This window comes from Aquarana catesbeiana, linkage group LG06 (assembly GCF_042186555.1).
Source record: "Aquarana catesbeiana isolate 2022-GZ linkage group LG06, ASM4218655v1, whole genome shotgun sequence".
NCBI classification, from domain to species: domain Eukaryota; kingdom Metazoa; phylum Chordata; class Amphibia; order Anura; family Ranidae; genus Aquarana; species Aquarana catesbeiana.
Window position 1 is genome coordinate 147,630,750 of NC_133329.1, and position 20,256 is coordinate 147,651,005.

Sequence of the window (20,256 nt, forward strand, 5' to 3'; positions counted from 1 at the left end):
GACCGTCATTGAATGCAAAACAGCCTTTTTTTAAAGGCCATATTTGAATGGTTAACCGTGGCTTGCTTAGGTGCAAATTGTTTTTGTGACAGTATCAAACTGAGCCACAGACCCACGTCCTTCATTCCCCATCTAAGCGACGGGTGAATGGACAATTTTTGTATGAAAGACTCATCATAATAGAACCGCCCCAGCCCCCCCAAATTCTTGTAGGCTTCCAAAATGTGGTCCAAATGCTGGAAAAGGCCCCCCGCATAATTCAGGGTTCTTTTCTGCCATTATGCCCAAATAGATACAGTAAGCCTGCAACCAATTATTAAAAGACCTAGGGATTGGCCTGCGCCTGCCCCCCTCGCTCCACTCCTCCTTTTTTTCAGTTATGGCCATGAAATCCTTATGAAAAGGCAGGAGAGAAAGGATATCTACAAATTCACCTTTCCAAATTTTCTCTTTGACCGCTAAACGTAAATGGTAACCCAGGGGAGACATCTCGCAGGGCATAGCATCTTTCATGCAAGCTTCAGGGACTTTAACCCTTACAGGCGCAGCCGAGTGTAATGGCTCAGGAAATAAAACAATGCCTTTGTGAATGCCAACATTAGGACCAACCACAGCACTGTGTTGAGAAGGTAAACTGACAGGATGATTAGTAAGGAGAGCTGTAGGAGGGTTAACTGGTGTAGAGACCAGAGCTGGAGAGACAGCAGGAACAGACACATGAGAGAAAGATTGAACAAGAGATGACAGTGAACCCACTAGACCAGATAAAACACTTAAATGTGTTAACTCACCAGCTGCTGGAGGCTGTACCACGTCCTGCTGAACCTCCTCCTCCAGCAGCAACCTGGGGTCTGGGACTTGTAGTGCCTGCCCAACCTGCAACTGCTGTGGCACCTCTGCATACTGAGTGCCGTGCTGTAATAAATCTGCTACATGCTGAACCGTAGACTGCAGAGTGGGCTGCTGCCCCCTTGCTGCACTTGTGAGCTGCTGAGGCTGGCCCCGCCGTCCTCCCCTGCCTGCTAGCGACTGTGAACAAGTCCGCCTTTTCTTGTTAACTCGGCGACCCCGAGTCGCTCTGCTGCCGCCATCTTCCTCCGCTCTTCCCAGCGGCTCACGAACCTCTTCGGCTTCTTCTGTAGCCTGTCTGCTCCGGAGGCGTGCACCTCCTCTGTGTCTCATGCTGGGCGGGCTCCTGCTCTCTCCGCCCCAAACTCATCAGGTGTGCCCGCTCTCCATCCACCGCCATGACGCCCCTTCTGCTTCCCTCAGGATGCACGTCTAAGTCCTTCTTCAGCTAGTGCCAAGCAGCCATGCTTCTCCTCCTTCCCTGCCCGACTTCTCCAGGAGCTGACTGACCATGGGCATCATAGCAGCAACGGTATGAGCTCCCATCTCCCTTCTCTGGCCACGGGAAGAGGGAAAACCCCTCTCCTGGTACCCTTTTATAACCTATCCCAGAACATTCCCGGAACTCCAATTGGTTCCTCCTGAATCCCTTGTTTTACTCCTTAAAAGGGGCAGCATCCCTGTCATGAATATTGGAATAGTGACTGATTCATACCGTTGGGACTCCTACTCTTAAATGCTAATGTTATCAATTCCAGCTACCTGTCTGTTGTCTGCTAAAATGTGTATTGTAAATAAGTCTCTAGTATGGGATCTAAGAGTCATTAGATCCCCATTGTTGTTTGTGTTTAATTAACTCTGCTATTGTGATAACGTTGATTGGAATTTCTGAACTACAAGATGGCCAGTCTGGCCTAAAGGTCATGTCTGAGTCATCTAGGCTGTCTAAAGGGATTAGTTAATTAGCTCAGGTTAATTAGGTTACAGCTGTATTGTTAGAGTAATATGAGCAGGAGGTCTGCACCTCCACTTTTAGTGTATAAAAGCCTGTATTTTGCAATAAAGTAGATTCCTGGTTGAACTTACATACAGCCTGCCTGGTGTTTGTTCTGAGCTATCACAACAGGGGTGGAACAGCACATAGCTGTGGTTCTAATCCCGGAGCATTGGATGACCGAGCAATCAGATGTTGCGATCTGCAATCTGATTCTATAGCAGCAGAGGAGTGTCAGGGGAGTGGAACTGAGGGAGCAAGGGGCTCGTTACAATCCCTAACTACCAAATACCCCTATAGCTACTAATATGTGCTTAAATTAACCTGGGATGGGGAGGCCACAATCTCAGGAAAGTGGGCCCATATTGTGCCCCCTTTATTCATTCTTCTTCCTCTGGTATTGTGCGGCTCCTAAATGGCACAGAGAGCAGTGCCACATAGTTACATGGTACCACTCGATGTAGCATTCTCAGGTTAGTCCAGGGCATGGGTCAGGCCCTTGGTGACCTGGGTTCACAGGATGTGGGTTGAATGAGACTGGTCTTTAAATTATTCAACCCAGAAGAGAACCAGCGCTAGATTGGTATGCAAGTCTGCAGATGACAGCACCAGAGAGGAGGCGAGTACTGCCACCAGATTTTTAATTTGTGCACGTGAAAGTTTTATCATTTTTGCTCCAGCTGGACTTGGGCTTTAAGAAAAGGTTACTTTAACCGCTTGATAACCAGCCACCGCAGTTGTACTGCGGCAACATGGCTTGGCTGCGCGAATCGCCGTTACATTACGTCGCTTCCTTTTTTGGCCACTAGGGGTGCGCACGCGCCCCCCTGCTCGCCCGAGGAGCCACTGCGATCACCGCCGGGCTCCTGCGATCGCTCGGGGCACACCGAGAACCGGGATCTGTGTGTGTAAACACACAGTTTCCGGTTCTCTGAGGGGAGAAGAGACATTGTCTGTTCATACAGAGTATGAACAGCGATCTGTCATCTCACTTACACAGTCCCCTCCCCCTTCAGTTAGAACACACACTAGGGAACACAATTAACCCCTTGATTTAACTGCCAATGGTCAAAATTGTTGCTCTTTTTTGTTTATAGCGCAAAAAATAAAAAAACTGCAGAGGTGATCAAATACCACCAAAAGAAAGCTCTATTTGTGGGGAAAAAAAAATCTTGTTTTGTTTCAATTTTGTGTGGGTGCAACGTCACACGACCAGTTAAAGCGACGCAGTGCCGAATTTCAAAAAGTGCTCTGGACAGGAAGGGGCTAAAATCTTCCGGGGCTGAAGCGGTTAAGCAAGACAATCAGTTTCCGGAGACATAGGCAACTGAAATAATATAGATATCTCAACTTTTCCTATAAAATTTGAAATTGGGATCAACCTTTCCTGCCTTGCAAGCACCCTACTGGTCCTCATATGTGAATTGCAGCCTCCTTCACCAGACAGGCTTAAGTAGACCTTGCCCATACATTCCTGGAAGTGCCAGGTAGTGCTGGCAGTTGTGGAGCAGTATAGAGCTGTGAGGAAGCACAGGTAAGTAAAGGAGGGTGGGAGGATGCCCTTTTATTTTAAAAGAGTAGTATGGGGTATAAAAAAAAAAAAAAAATATATATATATAACACACTTATTACGCACCTAGGTGGATCTTTCCCTTGCTGCCTTTGCGATGAGAACTGCAACTGAGAGACTGAGCCTGGACCAGTTGAGTGACGTCAGAACTGTACTCCTGTGATCCATTAGAGAAGTAGCGCCAAAAAAGCTTTGGCCCTACTTCTTTTAAGAAACTGCCATTTTTCTGTCATGAATAAGATGCCTCTTAAGGAGGTGAGAAAGGGCAGGACCAAGCTCTACTTTATGGGAAATGTTGAGATTTACAAACTGTCATTATTAAAAACAGGATTTATAAAAACGGCAACAGTTTCTGCACTGCTGCCTATATCTGTGGATATGTGGTTTTCAGCGACAATAACATCTGTTTATGCCTTTTTTGTCAATAAAAAAACATTTAAAAAAAAAAAAAAAAAAAAAAATTGTTTTTACAATTTACAATTATTATTTTTTAGCCTAAAAAGCCAGCAATGACCAATCTTGTACAAAAACAAGTGACTGGGTCCCGTTTGATGTAGCTTTGTGTCATTCCAAAATCTCTTCTAAGAAGAAATACGAGACAAGTTAAAACAAGCTACAAAATTCTAGCATGATGTATGCCTTGGAGGTATTCAAAGATGCACTGAGAAGATGCTAATGTGTAGAATGTGAATGTACACAATTACAGTGCCTTACAAAAGTATTCACCCCCTTGGCTTTTTACCTATTTTGTTACATTACAGCTTTTATTTCAATGTTTTTTTAATCTGAATTATATGTGATGGATCAGAACACAATAGTCCAAGTTGGTGAAGTAAAATTAGAAAAATATATACATAAAAAACTATTTTTCAGAAATAGCAAAATATAAAGTAAACAGAGTTGTGCTACTAACAACATAAAATGAAATAGATAAGCAGCCAGCATCAACAATGTGATAGATTGTGTAGAAATAAATAAAAAAATGCAGCACTAAGAGAATATAGTGGTGTATAGTGTTGTGACTGTACTCAATTACAATACAATGAAAATAAACTTGAAAATGTTCAGTGCCTCAAAAGAGATGATAGGTAAGCTCTTATGTGCATAGCACAAAGGAATACATATAGCACATATGATAACTGTACAAAAAATGTCATCTGACAGCGGCAAATCTATAATCCATTGAGCTTATTATAAACCTATAAAAGTCCAAAAACACCTCTCATAAAAGATATATAGTCTCTTATAGATAACAGTGGACTGTGGTCTTTCTTGTGAGAAGAAATGGAGGATATGCAATATGAGTGACTTCCACACACAGCAATCTGGGATGTGCAACCACCACTGGGGGAGGGGGATGGGTACTCTTACCCCAAAACGTGTACACACGCCAGCGGCAGTGGGTCAATCAGGCATAAAACAATCGTCTCCAGCAACTCTCTGACCAGGACTGTTGCGTTTTAGGATGGTATGTACCTGCATCAACGTCCAAGGGGTTAGTGATAGATAATCACAGTAGGGGCTACAGCCGACCAGGTCTTGTTAATATCCAGCCGACAGCGTAAATCATGGGAAAAAAGATAAAAAAAGGCCTCCACATAGTGCAGATAAATCCAGGGTGAAAAATGTATTCAATAAAAATGGATAAAAAGTACAAAACATCATTCAAGATACGTACATAGCGTGATCACAAAAGATATCTGATAAAGCGCGGTATAAGGAGCCAAGCAGGCTATGTACCTGACATGTTGGTCTGCAACCAATTACCTTCAGAAGTCACATAATTAGTGAAATGATGTCCACATGTGTACAAGCTAAGTGTCACATGATCTGTCATTATATACACACACTTTTTTTTAAAGGCCCCAGAGGCTGCAACACCTAAGCAAGAGGCACCACTGACCAAACACTGCCATGAAGACCAAGGAAATCTCCAAACAAGTAAGGGACAATGTTGTTGATAAGTACAAGTCAGGGTTAGGTTATAAAAAAAATATCAAAATCTTTGATGATCCCTAGGAGCACCATCAAATCTATCATAACCAAATGGAAAGAACATGGCACAACAGCAAACCTGCCAAGAGACAGCTGCACACCAACACTCACGGACCGGGCAAGGAGGGCATTAATCAGAGAGGCAGCACAGAGACCTAAGGTAACCCTGGAAGCGCTGCAGAGCTCCACAGCAGAGACTGGAGTATCTGTACATAGGACAACAATAAGCCCTACACTCCAAAGAGTTGGGCTTTATGGCAGAGTGGTCAGAAGAAAACCATTACTTTCTGCAAAAAACAAAAATGGCACGTTTTGAGTTTTCAAAAAGGTATGTGGGAGACTCCCAAAATGTATGGAGGAAGGTGCTCTGGTCTGATGAGACTAAAATTGGACTTTTTGGCCATCAAAGAAAACACTATGTCTGGCGCAAACCCAACACATCACCCAAAGAACACCATCCCCACAGTGAAACGTGGTGGTGGCAGCATCATGCTGTGGGGATGTTTTTCAGCAGTCGGGACTGGGAAACTGGTCAGAGTTGAGGAAAAGATGGATGGTGCTAAATACAGGGATATTTCTTGAGCAAAACCTGTACCACTCTGTGTGGGATTTGAGGCTAGGAAGGAGGTTCACCTTCCAGCAGGACAATGACCCCAAACACACTGCTAAAGTAACACTTGAGTGGGTTAAGGGGAAACGTGTAAATGTATTGGAATGGCCTAGTCAAAGCCCAGACCTCAATCCAATAGAAAATCTGTGGTCAGACTTAAAGTTTGCTGTTGACAAGTGCAAACCATCCAACTTGAAAGGAGCTGGAGCAGTTTTACAAGGATGAATGGGCAAAAATCCCAGTGGTAAGATGTGGCAAGCTCATAGAGACTTATCCAAAGCGACTTGGAGCTGTGATAGCCGCAAAAGGTGGCTCTACAAAGTATTGACTTTAGGGGGGTGAATAGTTATGCACATTGACTTGTTCTGTTATTTTGTCCTATTTGTTGTTTGCTTCACAAAACAAAAAAATAAAAACAAAACACGCATCTTCAAAGTTGTGGGCATGTTCTGTAAATTAAATGATGTAAATCCTCAAACAATCCATGTTAATTCCAGGTTGTGAGGCAACAAAACACAAAAAATGCCAAGGGGGTGAATACTTTTGCAAGGCACTGTACATAGGTGCAGGAAGGGTTAATCTGTAAATTATCAAATTCGATATAAAACAAAAGGGCACTTTTAACATACAGCTTCAGTCATTTGTCTCTTAAATTCTTTTTTTCCGCAGAGCCCATGAAGAAAAAAATTAGCTAGGTCTTAGGCCTGTTGTGGATGGATGGAATTTGGGTGGGTTCAGCAGGGACCAGACGGGATCTGATCCATCTATGCACAGGCTGTTTGTACTGAAGTTGATCCATCTATTGACTTCACTAAAGCCTGTTGGATTTTTTTTTTGCACTGATCACTGCCGGTGGCTATGGCTGCTAGCAGTGATCATTGTGGTCTGCCAGCATGGAAGGCTCCCTGCCAGCAGAATACAATAGCGCTGTGGGAGGGATTCCCCCATCAACACTGACTGCGTGGAAAGGGAAATCAAGAAATTTTCTTTACTTACACTCATGGTTGCAGGAAAGAAAACTGCATTATCTATGGCTTGCTTTACTCCTCTAAAAACAAAAAGCATTGTTAGAATAATAAAAAGGTAGAACTGAAAAAAAAACTTTGTTTTTTTTTTTGAATAGCTTAAAGTAGGGGCTATAACCGCTACTAGTTTTTTTTTGCCATCTGTGCCCCATTGGGGAAATTTCCCTTCAGCTTCTGTCCCATAGCCAAAAAACAGGAAGAGAGGAATTCCCTGGTTGTCACCAGAACAGGTGCTCCCATTACGAGATCTTCCCTCTATTACTGTTCTAGTGACAACCCAAAATTTGGGATAGACTTTTACCTTCACTGATAATGGCAAACAGAAGAAATGGGCCACTTACACAGGAGGGATCGGTTCAGGTCCGCCTGTCAGTTTTTAAGGTGGACCTGATTGGATGGTCCATGTATCCCTATGGACCAGCGGGTGTAAACAGACCTGTGTCCATTTACACCTGCCTAACTCTGATCCAGTCTGCTAAAAAGCAAGGGAAGAGGATCCGTCCACTTCCGTGTAGGTGCATCAGATCAGAGGTAGTCGGCTCAGTCTGTGTCTGCTCTGTATAAACTTTAATCTACCCACTCTGCAGCGGCTAAGCGGACAGATCCCCTGCAGAGCAAAGCAGTTCCACCCTGTGTGAAAGGGGCCTTTCACACAGTCGTCATTCGTTCATCATTTTTTTCTTAGCAAAAAATGTGACTGAATATGGATTCAGGTTACGTCAGTTAGGCCCCTTTCACACCAGTGGACCGATCGGGTCCCCCGTCCGTTTTTTTAGGTGGACCTGATCGGTCCATCCATTGTTCTATATGGAGCGGCAGCATGTGTCGCTGCTTGCATACACTTCCTCTTTCATCAGCGACAAAACACTATTCATGTATCCAGACGTGCGTCTCCTTAAATAGTGTTCACCTCTACGTGTTCCAACATACAGCATGCAATGGTGATTACCTCCTCACCCGATGTGCCGACAGGGGATACACCATTGCATGCTGTATGTTGGAGCACATAGAGGCGAACACCATTTAAGGAGATGTGCATCTGGGTACATGAATAGCATTTTGTCACTGATGAAAGAGAAAGAGTATGCAAGCAGCAATACACTTAAAGGGGTTGTAAACCTTTGTGTTTTTTCACCTTAATGCATCCCATGCATTAAGGTGAAAAAACAGCTGGCAGTGGCCGGCCCCCCTGCCCGACCCAACCCCCCCCCGTTTTACTTACCAAAGCCCTGGAACTTGACCCGACGGGGACATGCTGTCTCTCTGCCCAGGGTTCTCGGCTCTTGATTGGATAGATTGATAGCAGGACAGCCATTGGCTCCCGCTGCTGTCAATAAAATCCAATGACGCAGGCGCAGGGGGGCGGGGCCGAGTCATACATTCGGCGCCTATGGATGCCAAATGCTGGACTCAGGAGCGCGCCCGCTAGGTAACCCCCTCAGGAGAGCGCTTCTCCTAGGGGGTTATCTGATTTGAGAAGGAGCCGCGAGAGCCACCGGGGGACCCCAGAAGAGCAGGTTTAGGGCCACTCTGTGCAAAAATGAGCTGCACAGTGGAGGCAAGTATGATACGTTTCTTATTTAAAAAAAAAAAAAAAAAAAAAACCCAAGAACCCTTACAATCACTTTAAGGACTGAACTTTTACTGTTTATTTCACATAATTTTCATATTATTTGAAATAGTGTTGTTTTATGATTATGCAGTTTTAAAAGAGACAGTAACACTGTTTTAGGAGCGCGGCACCAATTTTGATTATAAATTTTGCATCTGACTAATTGCCCTCATCCTGAAAATGCTCTCGACCCTCTGGGAAAACGATCGAGGGCCTGTCTGAGTTCACCTGAGTTTCAAATAACAAAAATCTACCTCAGAGGATTTGATCCATCTTTCATAAGAGAACAGACAAATGTCACCGTTCCAAACTCCAGAGCTCCTTCCGATCTAGGCTCAGGTACAGGTTTAGAAGTCCATCCACACTCCATGAATCTCCGTTCAAAGCAAACAAGTAGCCGCACACCAATGATGTCACTGGCCAACAAAGAGATTTATGCAGACACACAAATCATGAACATGCTGCCTTCCCCATCTATAAACTGCTAATTTTTTACGCTTTTTACCCTGAAATGCTTAGTTGTAGAGATCTCTACAACTAAAGCCTGGAACATAAATACATTTTTTTTTTTAATTATTTGTTCAACGCAGCAGGCTAAACAAAAAAAAGACTAAGGAGCTTGGGAGGAGCCCGCTGTACTAATTATATGATGTTAGTACAGCAATCTCCTCACTGAGCTATTGTGTCCCCCCCCCCCCGAACACACCGAACAGCTGCTCTTTTTCCAGCATGCCTATTTGACAGAAGCCTGACATTTGGCCAGCATCAATACCGTCCAATATTTGGCCCGAGTGTACCAGGCTTAAAGCGGTGTTCCCATTTAAAAAAAATAAATAAATTACAAGTCAGCAGCTACAAATACTGCAGCTGCTGACTTTTAATCGGACACTTACTTGTCCCAGGGTCCAGCCCCGCTCGTCCCCCCCTCCGCTCGGCGGCGCCAGCATTTTAACTGTGGGCGCCCGGCTTTGGCTTCACAGCCGGGCACCCACTGCACATGCTTCACACTGGCCCCGGTCACGTGTCCCAGATGATTGATAAGAGGGAGGGGGAAGAGGCGATCTCCCTTCCTGCGCTGAGGGAAGTGACGTCAGGAGCCCAGGTACCGAAGGAGGCAGACTATGAGGGACCCCTAGCAACAGGCATTTAGAGGTGAGTAAAAAAAAAAAAAAAAAAAAAAATTATATATATATATATATATATATGCATATGCATATACACACACACACACACACAAATGTTTTTTTTTTTCCCAAGCACATTACTAATTTTTTCAGTTGTGGGTGGTTTGTAGGCGGGGAAGACAGCATGTTCCTGCTTTTTTTGTTTAAATAAAGATTTGTTGGCTAGTGACGTCAAAGTAGGTCTACTTATTTGCTTTAGACCATACAGAATGTCACCTGCAGCTACGCATTGACCCAGTAGAATATAAGGCCTGAAGTCACAAAAGAAAACACAGTAGAAATAAGTTAATGAAAACTGCTTACCTTGCATGCTGACATAGACAATCGATGAAACTGAGCAGATTATTGCAGCCAACATAACAATAAGTACAATCAAGTAACTGCGCAGTACAGGTCCCCCGACGCAGTCAAAGTTCCCTTTATGGACAGAATAGAGCCACAATATTCCAATCCACCTGAAAAAACAAACAAACTATTTTTATATAGCCAGGCAATATTGTACACAACCTTTAAAACATGAATTATTTAGCCAAGAATCATAATTGTTATTTAAATGATACAAATTTATGATCAACTGCCCAAAAAGGCCACAGAAAGAGCAATATAAGACAGCACCATGCAGATAGTAAACTGAAGTTAAATTCAGCAGGGCTAAGGCTTTGATGCCCCATCTGACAAATTACTAAGAAAAAAACATAAAACAAAAATAAACAAAACCCATTAAGCACTGTTATAGAAATATCAGCCTCTTGGTCCACAAGCACTTATCCTTCATTACTAGCCCATAAGAGTAGTGGGCAGCCTATTCATCCAGCTGCATGCTGGTTTTTCGGCTCCCAAGCACTATAGACAAAGTTACCTTAGATTGAAGGGGTGGTTCAGGGATGTAATCTCCACTATGGCCTTATATTACTTTATGTAGACCCTGAATTACAGATAACAAATCTAAATCACCATGTTCCCTCACTGGATCATTTACTCTTTGGAGAGACATCTCAGTCTCGGTGACATCACTGTACGGTTGTGTGCGTTCTGCCAGAAAAGTGCCAATAGCATTGCTCTGAGAGGATGTGTGAATTAGTTCACAGCAAGCGTGTCTGTCTCTCTCCAGAGGGAGAAGGATCACGGCCTACACACTGCACCAAAACGCAGGTTGACTTTTAGGCTTCATGTATACGGGACGTTTCTCAACCTCTCCTGAACGCTGGAACATCACAGCTAGTGATCTACGTTTAAAAACGTGTGTTTAGCAGCTTTAACAAGCCGTGATAGCGTTTACTAAAGATAACCTCAGGAGACCCTCCCAAATGATTAGAAAGCACAAAAAACAAGTATTTATTAACTATTTCAGCCATTCTGTGAGAGAACAGTGTGATTAGCAGCTGAGAAGGCAGTGTGCTTGTAGCTAGCTGTTATTTTTTCGTTGGTTTGTTAATGTGGATCCCATGATGAGCATGTGTGAGGAAATGCTCCTGATGTTGCTTTTGCTGAGGCTCCAAAGAACGTAGAAAATTGCATGAGAGGACCAGAGTTTATCGCTACTGGACACATCCACTGATGGCTCAACACATGTCCACAAGATACTTTTCTAATATGTATGTTCAGCTGTGTAATTACCCAGAGAATTTTTTTAATTTTACACGCATGTCAATTGCCACCTTTGACATTCTCTTGGAAAAGGTTAGACCCCGTCTGGTTCGCATGGACTCCAATGTTAAGAAAAGCGTGCCACCAGAGGAACGTCTGTTGGTAATTCTTATAGATAGATAGATATCCAACGTGGGGGTCATCAGGTTCTCAATGGTTGATGGGTGAGTGAAATTCATTTTCAACTTCAGCGTCAAGTAATGCAAGTTGTGTATTATATAGCATAATTGGCCGATGAGGGAAATATCACATGGCATATCAAACTTGTATACAGTGATAATTGAGTTTTTGGTGTGTTTTTAGCATTTTCCAGGCTCAAAAGTAATAAAAAAAAAAGGTTTCCCTTTAAAAAAGCTACTAGATGAAAACGTGCCTAAATGCCTCTGAACACAGCTTCTGAATGCATTTTTTTGGGTTCCAAAAAAAGCCTCTAAACACAACTGTCTAGAAACGACCCTGTGTACATGTACTGATGAGATAACAGAGGAGAGTTCAGGAGCAGTTGAAAAAAAAAATCCCCAACTGCTCCTAAACGTCCGTTTACCAGCAGCAGTGTACATGAGGCCTTAGTGCCGGTTCACACAGGGGCGGCACGACTTGCAGGTCGCCGGGGCAACCTGCACACGACTTCAGCGGCGAACTGCAAAACAACTTCTGTATAGAAGTCAATGCAAGTCACCTGAAGTCGCTCCAAAAATACTACAGGAACCTTTTTCTAAGTCGGAGCGACTTGCGTCGCTCCTATTAGAACGGTTCCGTAGTACAGAACGGGAGGCGACTTGTCAGGCAGCTAGGTCGCCTGACAAGTCGCCCCTGTGTGAACCGGCACTAAGGCAGGACAATATTTAGCTTGCAGGCAGAGGTATACCCTATGTTACACTTTTCAATCGCATCAAAAAGCGTTATTACAGATGCACAATATGCATAATATGAGCAATGCATTGATCAGCTCGACATCTGAACAATGCTGTTGGTTCCTGAAAGAGAACCACTAGAAATAAAATCTATTAGATAAAATTAGATATAAATGACTTCCATTGTAAGAGATCTTGGGACTCACCTTACACTGGGTGCACCCCTCCCCCCCTGTCACAGGAACAAGTGCTCTCCTATTAAATCCCATGCATGTACAGTGTGCCCTCTCACCATCCTGAAGTGATGACTGCGTATGCATGGGTTTTCAAGAACAGTGCTCATTCCTGTGATGCCCACAGCATGCCCGACATACGGTGCATCCCAGAACCTAGCAAGGAAGGGGCTGATCTTACAGTTTGTTTGGCCAGGTTGTGGGGAAGCTTCCATTGGTCTACAGGTATAGTAATTTATAAAAAGCACTCCTCATTTTGAAACCTGCACAGTGAACTACTGACTACATGATTACCTTACAAAGATGCACCTTTGAACCTTTAAGCCATCTGACAGTGCATATTTTTCAGGTCACCTTACGCGGGTGGATTTATCAGTGGATCAGCAATGCAGTTTAGCAACCTGTATCCACTAAACAGTCTTATGATATCCTTCCGGTACGTGCGAGTCATTTCGCTTTTGGTAAAGTGTTTCATAAGGGTTAGTCAAGTAGTCTATTGCAACATTCAACTTTCAGCAATAAATAAAAAAAACATTATATAAAAGCTGCAAGACTTGATCAAATAGACTGAGCTAAAACATAAATCTGTCACAATCCAGTCTTTACTAAAGTGTTAATTTAGTAAGCACTAGAGCTGCACGATTCTGGCCAAAATGAGAATCACGATTTTTTTGCTTAGAATAAAAAGATCACGATTCTCTCACAATTCTCGCGGCGTAAAATCTTTCACATTATACAAAAAAAAAATTTGGCTAACTTTACTGGTTAGTTTTTTTTTTTTTTAAATTCATTAAAGTGTAATTTTTTCCCCAAAAATTTCATTTGAATGACTGCTACGCAAACACAGTGAGACATAAAATATTGCAAAAACCACCATTTTATTCTCTAGGGTCTCTACTAAATAAATATAAATATGTTTGGGGGTTCTAAGTAATTTTCTAGCAAAAAAAAATAGATTTTAACTTGAAACCAACAAATGTCAGAAAAAAGTTTAGTGTTTAAGTGGTTAAACTTCCCTCATTTTCACAGACAAATTGTTACAATGTTTCTACTTAAGTTTCACTGCTAAAGAATGTTGTGATTCTTGGCAGACTGCCCGTTTTTTTTTTCCTTTTTTTTTTTGAGGGCTGTTGGTTTTAGCAGAGCAGAGAGAATTCTCTGCATAGAAAGAATCGGGAAATACTTTTTTCAAGATTGCAACAAGGAAAAAAAAAAAATTGTAATAACGATTCTTCACAATTAATCGTGCAGCTCTAGTAAGCACTGCTAGTGGCGGGCTGAATTAAAAAACTGGCAGCTCAGGTTGTAGCCGCTGTACTACCTATCTGATGTTAGTACAGTAACCTCCCCTGCTGTTCTATTGTCTTCTGACATGGGGACGGCCCCCCATAAGAACACTCCGGTCAGCGTTCCCAGCCACTGGCCGGTTGTCAGACCTTTTTCGGTCATGCCCCTTTGACAGAAGCTGCAGCACATACGGACTGACTGTCAGCTGGTTTCTATTTAACCAACGTCACCCGACATTCGGTCCATGTCTACAGGGCTTTACTCTAAGGAAGGGGTCTCAAACTCAAAATTACCTAAGGACCACAAGACAAGTTTTCATATTCCATGGGGGCTGCATACAAACTTTCAAACTTCAAAAACAACAGCACTGGTGTCAGCGGACGCACTATTAAACCCCAGCACTGGTGTCAGCAGACGCACTATTAAACCCCAGCACTGGTGTCAGCGGACGCACCATTAAACCCCAGCACTGGTGTCAGCGGACGCACTATTAAACCCCAGCACTGGTGTCAGCAGACGCACTATTAAACCCCAGCACTGGTGTCAGCGGACGCACCATTAAACCCCAGCACTGGTGTCAGCAGACGCACTATTAACCCCCAGCACTGGTGTCAGCAGACGCACTATTAAACCCCAGCACTGGTGTCAGCGGACGCACTATTAACCCCCAGCACTGGTGTCAGCAGACGCACTATTAACCCCCAGCACTGGTGTCAGCAGACGCACTATTAAACCCCAGCACTGGTGTCAGCGGACGCACTATTAAACCCCAGCACTGGTGTCAGCGGACGCACTATTAAACCCCAGCACTGGTGTCAGCGGACGCACTATTAAACCCCAGCACTGGTGTCAGCAGACGCACTATTAAACCCCAGCACTGGTGTCAGCGGACGCACTATTAAACCCCAGCACTGGTGTCAGCGGACGCACTATTAAACCCCAGCACTGGTGTCAGCGGACGCACTATTAACCCCCAGCACTGGTGTCAGCAGACGCACTATTAACCCCCAGCACTGGTGTCAGCAGACGCACTATTAACCCCCAGCACTGGTGTCAGCAGACGCACTATTAACCCCCAGCACTGGTGTCAGCGGACGCACTATTAACCCCCAGCACTGGTGTCAGCGGACGCACTATTAAACCCCAGCACTGGTGTCAGCGGACGCACTATTAAACCCCAGCACTGGTGTCAGCGGACGCACTATTAACCCCCAGCACTGGTGTCAGCAGACGCACTATTAACCCCCAGCACTGGTGTCAGCGGACGCACTATTAACCCCCAGCACTGGTGTCAGCAGACGCACTATTAACCCCCAGCACTGGTGTCAGCGGATGCACTATTAACCCCCAGCACTGGTGTCAGCGGACGCACTATTAACCCCCAGCACTGGTGTCAGTGGACGCATCAATAACCTCCAGAATTATCCCCTACACTCCACAAACAACTCCTCCCCTACACTTCACAAACACCCCCTTTTCACAAATTTCAACCCCACTAAGGACTTTGCTCAGCCTCGGTGTGATGGCTCACTTACCTCTCCTCATGGCAGTCAGTTGGTGGCCTGATCATCTGCCTCCAGAGTCCTCTCCTCCCGTTGGGTCCTGGCTTCAACACAGGCCTACTGGGAAGTCATACCGAAAACGCCACGATCTCCCACCCTGAGGTGCTGGGCACAGCTCTGGTTGAGCATCAGTGCCTATGTGGGCGAGGTGATGGGCGGATCCTCCCTCCGCTCTGTTCTCTCTCTGCTCTCCTGTGTCTGTCTCCTTTGCTGTGCGCGCTAGGCTGCAGCAGCATGCGGGTGAAAGGACACAGGAGAGAGAAAGCTCCCAGCCGCTGTGCGGTGCACCCCACATACACGCCCAGGATCAGCCCCTGGGCTGGTACTTTGAGACCCCTGCTCTAAGGGTTTCATAAATAAAACAGTGTAACTCATTGCTCAGAGGAACCAAACTGCAACTTAGGCTTCTAGAGCAAGTTTGAAAACAAAAGAGAATCTGAATGGCTATTACACAATTGTTGATCTCCCTCGTAAAGCTAATTTTTGTCCCCTCACCCAGACCTGTTTTCAGATGTCTGCAAACCAGTCACCAGCCACAGCAGGGTTGTTTTCACCTCTTCTCTGGCACTGGGCAGTCCTTAAAGGGCAAGTTCACCTTTACAGAAAAATCTGTAAGGTGAACTTACACAGGACCCCCTACTTAAACTTTAATGATGCAGAGAGAGGAGCCAACGTGGTTACGTCATCGCTGTTCTCTGCATCATTCGACTGTGCATACAGGGCCCCATGGTGACACCCCCCAGGGACCCCTGATGCCCAGCACTCACAGGAAGTGGGTTGTCACTCCTAAAAGACTGGAGGAATACAGTAGCAAAAAGTCATTACTGAGAGGGATATTGTACTTCCACACTGTCCATCCATACATGTCAGCTTTATCTCTGCCTCCTGGTTGTCCATCCAAACACCTCACCTCTACTTCATCAACAAACACACACCTCACTCCTCCTCCTCGCTGTCCACCCACACACCTCACTCCTCCTCTCCCTCCTCCTCGCTGTCCTCCCACACACCTCACTCCTCCTCTCCCTCCTCCTCGCTGTCCTCCTACACACCTCACTCCTCCTCTCCCTCCTCCTCGCTGTCCTCCCACACACCTCACTCCTCCTCCTCGCTGTCCACCCACACACCTCACTCCTCCTCTCCCTCCTCCTCGCTGTCCTCCTACACACCTCACTCCTCCTCTCCCTCCTCCTCGCTGTCCTCCCACACACCTCACTCCTCCTCCTCGCTGTCCACCCACACACCTCACTCCTCCTCTCCCCCCTCGCTATCCTCCCACACACCTCACTCCTCCTCTCCCCCCTCGCTGTCCACCCACACACCTCACTCCTCCTCTCCCTCCTCCTCGCTGTCCTCCCACACACCTCACTCCTCCTCTCCCTCCTCCTCGCTGTCCTCCCACACACCTCACTCCTCCTCTCCCTCCTCCTCCTCGCTGTCCACCCACACACCTCACTCCTCCTCTCCCTCCTCCTCCTCGCTGTCCACCCACACACCTCACTCCTCCTTTCCCTCCTCCTCCTCGCTGTCCACCCACACACCTCACTCCTCCTCCTCGCTGTCCACCCACACACCTCACTCCTCCTCTCCCTCCTCCTCGCTGTCCTCCCACACACCTCACTCCTCCTCTCCCTCCTCCTCGCTGTCCTCCTACACACCTCACTCCTCCTCTCCCTCCTCCTCGCTGTCCTCCCACACACCTCACTCCTCCTCCTCGCTGTCCACCCACACACCTCACTCCTCCTCTCCCTCCTCCTCGCTGTCCTCCTACACACCTCACTCCTCCTCTCCCTCCTCCTCGCTGTCCTCCCACACACCTCACTCCTCCTCCTTGCTGTCCACCCACACACCTCACTCCTCCTCTCCCCCCTCGCTATCCTCCCACACACCTCACTCCTCCTCTCCCCCCTCGCTGTCCTCCCACACACCTCACTCCTCCTCTCCCTCCTCCTCGCTGTCCTCCCACACACCTCACTCCTCCTCTCCCTCCTCCTCGCTGTCCTCCCACACACCTCACTCCTCCTCTCCCTCCTCCTCCTCGCTGTCCACCCACACACCTCACTCCTCCTCTCCCTCCTCCTCCTCGCTGTCCACCCACACACCTCACTCCTCCTCTCCCCCCTCGCTGTCCTCCCACACACCTCACTCCTCCTCTCCCTCCTCCTCGCTGTCCTCCCACACACCTCACTCCTCCTCTCCCTTCTAGCTGTCCTCCCACACACCTCACTCCTCCTCTCCCCCCTCGCTGTCCTCCCACACACCTCACTCCTCCTCTCCCCCCTCGCTGTCCTCCCACACACCTCACTCCTCCTCTCCCTCCTCCTCGCTGTCCTCCCACACACCTCACTCCTCCTCTCCCTTCTCGCTGTCCTCCCACACACCTCACTCCTCCTCTCCCCCCTCGCTGTCCTCCCACACACCTCACTCCTCCTCTCCCTCCTCCTCGCTGTCCTCCCACACACCTCACTCCTCCTCTCCCTCCTCCCTGTCCTCCCACACACCTCACTCCTCCTCTCCCCCCTCGCTGTCCTCCCACACACCTCACTCCTCCTCCTCGCTGTCCTCCCACACACCTCACTGATCCTCTCCATCCTCGCTGTCCTCCCACACACCTCACTCCTCCTCTCCCTCCTCCTCGCTGTCCTCCCACACACCTCACTCCTCCTTGCTGTCCTCCCACACACCTCACTCCCCCTCGCTGTCCTCCTCACTGTCCTCCCACACACCTCACTCCTCCTTTCCCTCCTCCTCGCTGTCCTCCCACACACCTCACTGATCCTCTCCCTTCTCGCTGTCCTCCCACACACCTCACTCCTCCTCTACCCCCTCGCTGTCCTCCCACACACCTCACTCCTCCTCTCCGTACTCCCACACACCTCACTCCTCCTCTCCCCCCTCGCTGTCCTCCCACACACCTCACTCCTCCTCCTCTCCGTCCTCCCACACACCTCACTGATCCTCTCCATCCTCGCTGTCCTCCCACACACCTCACTCCTCCTCTCCCTCCTCCTCGCTGTCCTCCCACACACCTCATGCCTCCTCGCTGTCCTTCCACACACCTCACTCCTCCTCGCTGTCCTCCCACACACCTCACTCCTCCTCGCTGTCCTCCTCGCTGTCCTCCCACACACCTCACTCCTCCTTTCCCTCCTCCTCACTGTCCTCCCACACACCTCACTCCTCCTTTCCCTCCTCCTCGCTGTCCTCCCACACACCTCACTCCTCCTCTCCCCCCTCGCTGTCCTCCCACACACCTCACTCCTCCTCTCTGTCCTCCCACACACCTCACTCCTCCTCTCCCTACTCGCTGTCCTCCCACATACCTCTCTCCTCCTCTCCCCCCTCGCTGTCCACCCACACATCTCACTCCTCCTCTCCCCCCTCGCTGTCCTCCCACACACCTCACTCCTCCTCACCCTCCTCGCTGTCCTCCCACACACCTCACGCCTCCACGCTGTCCTCCCACACACCTCACTCCTCCTCTCCCTCCTCCTCGCTGTCCTCCCACACACCTCACTCCTCCTCTCCCTCCTCCTCGCTGTCCTCCCACACACCTCACTCCTCCTCGCTGTCCTCCCACACACCTCACTCCTCCTCGCTGTCCACCCACACACCTCACTCCTCCTCTCCCTCCTGCTCGCTGTCCTCCCACACACCTCACTCCTCCTCTCCCTCCTCCTCGCTGTCCTACCACACACCTCACTCCTCCTCTCCCCCCTCGCTGTCCTCCCACGCACCTCACTCCTCCTCCTCGCTGTCCTCCCACACACCTCACTCCTCCTCTCCCTTCTCGCTGTCCTCCCACACACCTCACTCCTCCTCTCCCTCCTCCTTGCTGTCCTCCCACACACACATCACTCCTCCTCGCTGTCCTCCCACACACCTCACTCCTCTTCTCCCTCCTCGCTGTTCTCCCACACACCTCACTCCTCCTCTCCCCCCTCGCTGTCCTCCCACACACCTCACTCCTCCTCTCCCTCCTCCTCGCTGTCCTCCCACACACCTCACTCCTCCTCTCCCTACTCGCTGTCCTCCCACACACCTCACTCCTCCTCTCCCCCCTCGCTGTCCTCCCACACACCTCACTCCTCCTCGCTGTCCTCCCACACACCTCACGCCTCCTCGCTGTCCTCCCACACACCTCACGCCTCCTCGCTGTCCTCCCACACACCTCACTCCTCCTCGCTGTCCTCCCACACACCTCACTCCTCCTCGCTGTCCATCCACACACCTCACTCCTCCTCTCCCTCCTGCTCGCTGTCCTCCCACACACCTCACTCCTCCTCTCCCTCCTCCTCGCTGTCCTCCCACACACACCTCACTCCTCCGCTCCCTCCTCCTCACTGTCCTCCCACACACCTCACTCCTCCTCTCCCCCCTCGCTGTCCTCCCACGCACCTCACTCCTCCTCCTCGCTGTCCTCCCACACACCTCACTCCTCCTCTCCCTTCTCGCTGTCCTCCCACACACCTCACTCCTCCTCTCCCTCCTCCTTGCTGTCCTCCCACACACACATCACTCCTCCTCGCTGTCCTCCCACACACCTCACTCCTCTTCTCCCTCCTCGCTGTTCTCCCACACACCTCACTCCTCCTCTCCCCCCTCGCTGTCCTCCCACACACCTCACTCCTCCTCTCCCTCCTCCTCGCTGTCCTCCCACACACCTCACTCCTCCTCTCCCTCCTCCTCGCTGTCCTCCCACACACCTCACTCCTCCTCTCCCTACTCGCTGTCCTCCCACACACCTCACTCCTCCTCTCCCCCCTCGCTGTCCTCCCACACACCTCACTCCTCCTCGCTGTCCTCCCACACACCTCACGCCTCCTCGCTGTCC

General features: G+C 48.2%; 1 protein-coding gene across 1 annotated transcript in view; it reads right to left on the reverse strand.

Moving 5' to 3' along the window:
- DAGLB (diacylglycerol lipase beta) overlaps positions 1–20,256 on the reverse strand; it is a 130,352-nt gene that overhangs the window by 79,216 nt on the left and 30,880 nt on the right. Inside the window, exon 2 of the mRNA XM_073591030.1 lies at positions 10,143–10,294. Coding sequence (XP_073447131.1) covers positions 10,143–10,294 — 152 coding nt within the window. The remainder of the gene's footprint in view (positions 1–10,142; positions 10,295–20,256) is intronic.